Here is a 7,026-nt window from a genome sequence, read left to right as displayed (position 1 = left end):
AAGACTCACCTTAGCGCATCACATGATCATGGATAATCCATGAAAAAGTTGTCTTCCCCAATCGATAACTAATAATGGGATTTATTACACATCAACAAATTTTATGAGGATTTTCCGAGAGTAAAGAGAGAAGAAAGAACAGAGAAAGAGAGAAAAAGAGAGAAAAAGAAAGAGAGTTCGCAAAAGAAAATTGCTACTAGTCTCGAGAAGTTTTTGCAAAAAAATATTTCAAAATTTCACCTTTAGAGGTGTGATTTTGTAAGATATCTTTTTGAACTAAAAATGTTAGAAAAGTCTCCTAAAATTACATTCAATAGATTTTTTAAAAAAAATTGTGATTTTTTGAATAACAGTAGACTTGAGATGATATTTATATATTATTGATTGGATAAGAAGAGATTGTAAATGATTTTTAGAAATTTCACATCCAATAACATAGGATTTCAGATGATTTTTAAAAATCATCAGTTGAATAACATGGGATTTAAGAATATCTCAAAATCTTTTAAAATTCTCAGTTCAATACACCCCCCTTAGTGTTTAGAGCAAACACGTGCTGATAAAGTGTTGTGAAACTTAAATTTGTATTATTCATCCAATAAAGAGTACATATATATACAAATACACAAAACCCAAAACCTATTGACGGTGGGAATAGATAGCATTGATGGACCTTATGAACTTGAGCTTGTATGGACCCGTTATGCAGATCCATATTAAGTGGTTTACAACAAAACATATGCATACTATTAAATTTTTACGATGTTCGCTCTGAGGTTTAAATGTACTACTTCGCATCAATCAATATAACTGAATATATGCTTCCATTTTTACGACATTGAATTGTAAATTTCGTTCAATGTACATTTTGCGTGGAAGCTCTCGTATGCATTTTTTTTTTCTTTTTTGAACCTATTAATTGGAAAGACATGGTTCAATTTGCTTTTGCAGGTACATATTACTGTATAAATCGAATACAATATTTAACCCCGTATAACATACATACTCACCTACTCGATCGTATTGGCACCCTTTGCGTTTAACATATAGCCTTTGAACTTATGGAGTAAATTAATTTACTAATGAACTTGCTTAAAAATACTACAGAGATAGTCAAAGATTTTGCATATTACCTTAATTAATGATCGACGGTCCAACATTTATGTAGCTTTTGAACATACAAAGTCAATTAATTAACTAAAGATAAAATTAACACATTTAATTCTGGTAAGAGAACCTCTATTGGATTAGGGGACACCTCGACGTTGTCAAAGTTTTTGTACATATTATAAGAGAACCTCTATTAGATTATGTAATTTTATACTTATATACGAATCATCTAATATGTATAAGAGAACCTCTATTGGATTATGTAATTTTATACTTATATACGAATCATTTTTTTTTTTTTTGGACAACCAACTTTTTTCGTTTAACACGGGTGGGTTTATTACAAAGTAGAAGTGCCCTTTTAACCAGAGCATCGGCGGTACAATTTCTGTCTCTTGGGATGTAATTTTATACTTATATACGAATCATTTAATATGTACTTTTTAATTGGTTTCTTTGTAGTGGAACATATTGTGATCGAAAAGAAATTTTATATACGTTTCTACGTCATTTTTATATACTACGAGCACACAAAATCTGTGGAGATCGAGAATTCGAGATCCATATTGTTAGAGAAAAATAGACTAGTTATATATAGTGGTGGGAAGTAAATAAAACCAAGGGGAAAAATATATTCACTTTGAGCGACAATGTGAATCATATGAACAGTGGATAGTAACGTAGAAGAGTTTATAATATCAAGCAAAATCTAAAAGAAAAGAAAATATTAAGTTAAAATAAATAATTACATAATCAAAAAAAAATTCTAGATTGAGACACTGTTAGGGATCCCTTTCCCAGTAAGCCCACCTTCTCTCGTGTAATCCGTAGTATTAGGGTATAATAGAGTGTATGGTATGTTAACCGGTCCGGTCCTGTTCTTGAATTTCTTGTCATTGTTTCTTTTTATAATATTGTTCTCTATCAGCTCTAGTTCTTTCCCAAACCGTTTAAACGCCTCCAAAGCCTCATCATCAGCCGTCCAGTTCGGTGACTCTCTTTGCCCTAAGTAAATCTCGTCTGTTGAATGCATTGACAAGGTCTCTATGATGGAGATCCCAAGAAGAGTCTGTAACTGCGGCGTGATCGTCTTCAAGAACGCTACGTCAGTGTCTTCTACCAGCTCAGTGTACTCAACGGTGCCTGGCTCGGGCATAAATCGACGGCTGACCGTAGGTCGGTTAGGGAGAAACCCGGCGTAAGGATACTGTCCAAAATTGACTGCTGCGTGAAGAGCAGAGGCGATCCAAATGATGATCGTGCAGGATTCGATGAGGTCATCGCGGGTTTGCATCGATGGCCACCATGATTCGTGTTGTTTGTCCCCATGGCCTTTGGTTCGGAGCTCGGTCCACCATGACTGGATCTCTATATCGGTTTGGACGGTTTTGTCATTCTTGTAATAGAATGAGCAGTACTCAGTGACCCACGTTTTGATCGCTGACCAAATCTCTAAACCGTCAACCGCATAAGGGTAATCCTCAATTAAAAGCTTAACACCATTGTCGCTGTTTGGATCTTCCATGGCAAGTCCTCTGCAGAAACATGGCATGTTAAGGTTACGTGTCCCACAAGACTCTACGTTTACTTATGACTCAAGAATCGTGTAGAAGGAGACTAGATGCTTCTTACCTTTTGAGGAGATCTTTAGGGAGAGCTTGATCGGTGAAAACCCAATTCTTGTAAATTGAAGAAGATAGTTCCATGGCGTATCGACCCGGGAAGACCGTTCTCTCTAGAATTCCATCTGAACTTATGAGGACATGTCGCGCCAATGCATTGATGTTCATCGTGTCGCGAAAATGAGGATGTAGCAGCTTATAGATCGGATGGACCACACTGAGTTGCCTATTCGTTGCTATTATAAACGGTTCAATCACTGCATGCGTCTGCAACCTGCAAAAACCAGAAATAAACCGGTTACTTAAAAATGAAATCAAATCTTGGTCATTTTCTAGTTAGTTGACAATGTTGTCACCATTTATTTACCAATGGCTTATAAGCTGGTGATAGCCGGAATCATTAACCCCCGCATAAGCCTTTGCAAGCTGCCAAACCGATCCCTCTACTCCTGTCTCTGCTGGTGTGAAAACTTTGCTCACGGATCCATGTGATTCGCCTTGTGCGTGTGGAAGACTCAACTCTATTGCGAGAGGCTTCAGAGTTCCATCTTCTTGAAGCAACAGAAGGGTTCGAGTCGCGTAGGTTTTAGTGTTTGTTGAGTTTATCCGCGTCAGGTAAGGCATTAATGCGTCATGGTGATCCAATATGTATAGCTTATTATGTTCCAAAGCCTTTTTTTTTATATACAATACAAAACAAAACCAATTGCAGTTAGCTACAAATGGTTATAAATCTGTTACTTGCCAAACAAGAAAACTATATTATACTTACTTCTTGGACACTGAGGCGGTTCATGTATGCATCTATGTGCTCTTCTCGTATGGAACTATCTTGATTTCCATACTTTGCAGAGTCCAGATTGCTCTTTGGTGGAAACTCCTACAGTTTTGTATATTCAAATTATCTAGTAATCAAGCGAGATCACCCGATAATTTTCAATTATTCCAAAGAAGAAGTTGATTGATAAGATAAGATTTAAACCTGCAGACGACTAATCACCACTGGATTGAGACCAGCCAGCATTTCCCTGGAAAACTCTTCATCGGTTCTCCAAGCTGATCTACTCTCTGTAACAATATAAACGATCATATATGTCAAAATCTATCAAATATTTAGGTATGATTCGAATATATAAATGTTTTATATGTTACCTTTGAGGATGTCAGGTAAGGGAAACTTCAAGAACCGTTCTCCATCGTTACGGACGAGCTCTCTAAACATCTCCCATGGAATAATGTCACGGAGCTTAGCAATGGTGTGACCATTGGCAAGCTTAATACTACCGTCATAGAGGTGAAAAACATCTTCAAAGGAATCAAACTCATTGATGGTCTTGTCGCAAACAGAGGCGATCTCAGGGAAGAGCACTTGAGTCACCGCTTTGAGTGCGTAAGCGAGGAAGTCAGAGAACTTCACATGGCTAAACCGCTCGTCTCGTGGCACGTATATGTTGAGGTTTAGAAATGCCAGCCTGCTCTCGGACTTAGGGTCTGATCAAAACATTGTTGTCCAGGTCAAGTAACCATTGTGTTTTGCAATGTATATATGATTTCAAAAGTTTGAGTTGACTAACCGGCTTTATTGGGTTTACGGCCGGTTTTTCCACGACGAGGATAAGGCAACTCAGGTGAACCACCGAGAACCGGACGGACTGAGTCAGGACCTTTCTCCGGAGCACCTAAGTCGTTGTAACAAGCATAGTCGTAAACTCTGTCCCATTCTTTGAGTTCTCCTCCTTTTTTATCACCTCTTAAATTCATTAGCTCTTCTTCTCTTAACTCTTTCATTAGCTCCGGTGTCTTACTTGGAAGATATGCCTTTGTTTAGTTTAAATGAAGAAAAATATATTAAAAAGGTAGTAAACTTATCACTTCACCGTATTTACATGAATCCATCTGTTTAAATTAGGTTAAATACTAAAGATAAAATTAAATTTAAATCTCCAACCCTTATATTCGTTTTTGACTGTTGACACTATAGTAGAGCCAGTCCCACCCCACTTTATTGTGTAACCAACAATAAACCAAATCAAGGTTGGGTAATAAGAATAAGAAATCAAGAAAAATATATCAATATAAATAACTTAAAAATAGTTATCGTTATCACGTTATATAAAAAAAAGATTCTTTTTTTTTTTGTCAAACAAAAAAAAGATTCTATAATATAGAAATATATTTGGAATAAAGGCATAGAAGGTGACTTGTAAAGATAGATAGACCCGTAAGGTCCGGTTTCATTCTTTGGTACAAATATACAATAATGAGTTTTACACACGTACACGAATATTCCAAGACTCTCTTCTATTCAATCAAAATAAATTATTAACACTAAAGATAATGTCATATGGATTAGGATGTTTCTTGTTACTTTACAGTACACACTACTACTACTAACATACCACTAACCAGTACCCCTTAATTAATTAACTTAATCCCCTCTACTTATCAGATTAGATTAGTTAGAAAGAATGAGCTGCGGGTTTTAAGAATATTTATCACATGGAAAATCTTAGCAATCTAGGAATAGTTATAGAATATAATATAGAATTCCAAGTCGAATATAAAAACTATAGAGCTAGTACTTTCAGGTCAATTAGTGTATTATATTATTACCAAACCCCACTTGTCCCCAATTAGCGTCTTACCTTGTTAGAGAAGAAAAAGCGGTCAGAACGGTATCGATGATTCGGGTAGATCCAAGAATTGCATATGAAATGTATCGGACCGCCTTCGCCTTCGCTTTCAGGGAAGCCGCGGAGGGTGAGGGACTTAAGGTAGAATTGGCTATGGTGGTGGTTCTTGATCACAAACGCAGCCGGTGGTCCCATTGACTCGTCCCAATCAAACGTCACTCCAAACGCGGTTTCCCCAGCGGTTACTGACGTTTTTATTTTTGTTACCCACTTCTCCAGATGTGCTGCTTTTCCAAGTCTTCCTCTCTTCTCATTGGCTGCTACGTAATACCCAAAGTATTATTTTATTTGAAGTAAAACACAGAAACTTAAGTTGGATAAACTAAAAAAAGTGTATTTGTCACAACATCATGGTTTATAACAACAGTGAAACTACTAATCTTAGTTTCTTCTCAAAATCGATTCTTTGAACAATTAACCAAATAAGAACAAGATTGATGTAAGAAAAAAAACAGAGTAATCCTCTGTTTCATGAATCGAGCTAATAAAAGATGGAAACTTTAGTGATGAAATGGGAAAAAAGAGGATAACTTTGAAGATGTGGATCTGAATGCAAAATGTAAACGGGTCGGGTTAAAGAGAGAGCGGGTACCTGGGTCGGGTTGGAGAGAGCTGATGAGGTGAAGAGAGACGCGACGACCAAGAAGCTCATGGACTCGATCAAGAAGAGAAGCCATGACGTCTTTGAAATCAAGAAGGTTCTTCTTCATCACAACCACTTCTCCTTCTATCTTCATCGTCTTCGTCTTAGTCTTCTTGACATCTTGCTCCATCGTCTTTGTCTTTGTCTTCTTCGTCTTGGGTTTGACGCATAAGATCTCTGCGATGTCGGTGTGGATCATGGCGATATATATTGCAGAATTTTCTTAGAGTGAGGTTGAAGAAAAGGTGAAGAGAGAGATTCTAAGCTTGGGGTATGGTATAATGAAGCTAGAGAGAGATGTGTGAGGATTATAAGAATGTTCTTCTTTCTTCGCATATTACACAAATCTGATGTTAATGTGATACTATATTTATATTGAATCTAGAGAGGGGTTTAGATTTTTTTCTACAATAAATTATTAATCCACTTTTAGTAAATCTTTTTCCTCAAAATTACACTAAGAAAAAGAAAATGAGTTGTATCTGAAAATATATATTTTAATGTTATTTATTGTCTACTAGTTTAATTACTAACAACAGCTGTTAAAAAAAAAATGAATTAGTAACAAAATATTTTACACACAACTAAATAATTTTTATTTTGTTTTCTATGCAGTTTAAAAAAAATCTCAATTTTATCTATATTATTTCAGCTTGTTAATTAGAAAAAATATTAAGACTTTTGTTTGTAAATCAGAAGGATAACACTTTTTATAAAAAAAAATATTAACTTTTTTTGTAAAGTTGAATGTAGTCTTCTAATTAAGAAGACGTGGAGTTTTACAAGAGAAAGAATTTTAAACATTACTAAAATTTGTTTTGAATCAGCCTATACATGAATTATGAATATACATTTCATATATTAGTTTTAGCCTTTAGGATATATTAATGAGACTATCTAGGTTTATTTATCTAGTTTAGGTCATGTGTATTATAATAAATGATCAAAAACGAGTAAT

At 35.5% G+C, this 7,026-nt stretch overlaps 1 protein-coding gene across 2 annotated transcripts; it reads right to left on the bottom strand.

Moving 5' to 3' along the window:
- On the bottom strand, positions 1,723-6,416 carry LOC104766136 (linoleate 9S-lipoxygenase 5, chloroplastic-like). 2 transcript variants are annotated; one of them, XM_010489961.1, is made up of 9 exons: positions 6,018-6,416; positions 5,378-5,685; positions 4,307-4,550; positions 3,885-4,223; positions 3,715-3,800; positions 3,505-3,612; positions 3,100-3,404; positions 2,743-3,006; positions 1,723-2,645 (listed from the first exon to the last, which is right to left on the bottom strand). In XM_010489961.1, exons 1-9 carry the CDS (start codon positions 6,265-6,267, stop codon positions 1,877-1,879), a joined length of 2,673 nt encoding a protein of 890 aa, XP_010488263.1. In that variant the 5' UTR covers positions 6,268-6,416; the 3' UTR covers positions 1,723-1,876. The 2 variants fall into 2 exon arrangements, with proteins under 2 accessions (XP_010488263.1, XP_010488264.1); XM_010489962.1 differs by having other exon boundaries at positions 5,378-5,682.

Source organism: Camelina sativa, chromosome 19, assembly GCF_000633955.1.
Source record: "Camelina sativa cultivar DH55 chromosome 19, Cs, whole genome shotgun sequence".
In the NCBI taxonomy this organism is placed as follows: domain Eukaryota; kingdom Viridiplantae; phylum Streptophyta; class Magnoliopsida; order Brassicales; family Brassicaceae; genus Camelina; species Camelina sativa.
This window is presented reverse-complemented; position numbering and strand designations above follow the sequence as displayed.

Excerpts from the sequence above, each read along its gene's own strand:
- LOC104766136 (XM_010489961.1), bottom strand. The coding sequence starts at position 6,267 with ATGATCCACACCGACATCGCAGAGATCTTATGCGTCAAACCCAAGACG. Across the intron at positions 3,801-3,884 it reads CTTACCTGACATCCTCAAAG|AGAGTAGATCAGCTTGGAGA; the intron begins GTAACATATAAA and ends ATATTGTTACAG. Across the intron at positions 3,007-3,099 it reads CACCAGCTTATAAGCCATTG|GTTGCAGACGCATGCAGTGA; the intron begins GTAAATAAATGG and ends TGGTTTTTGCAG.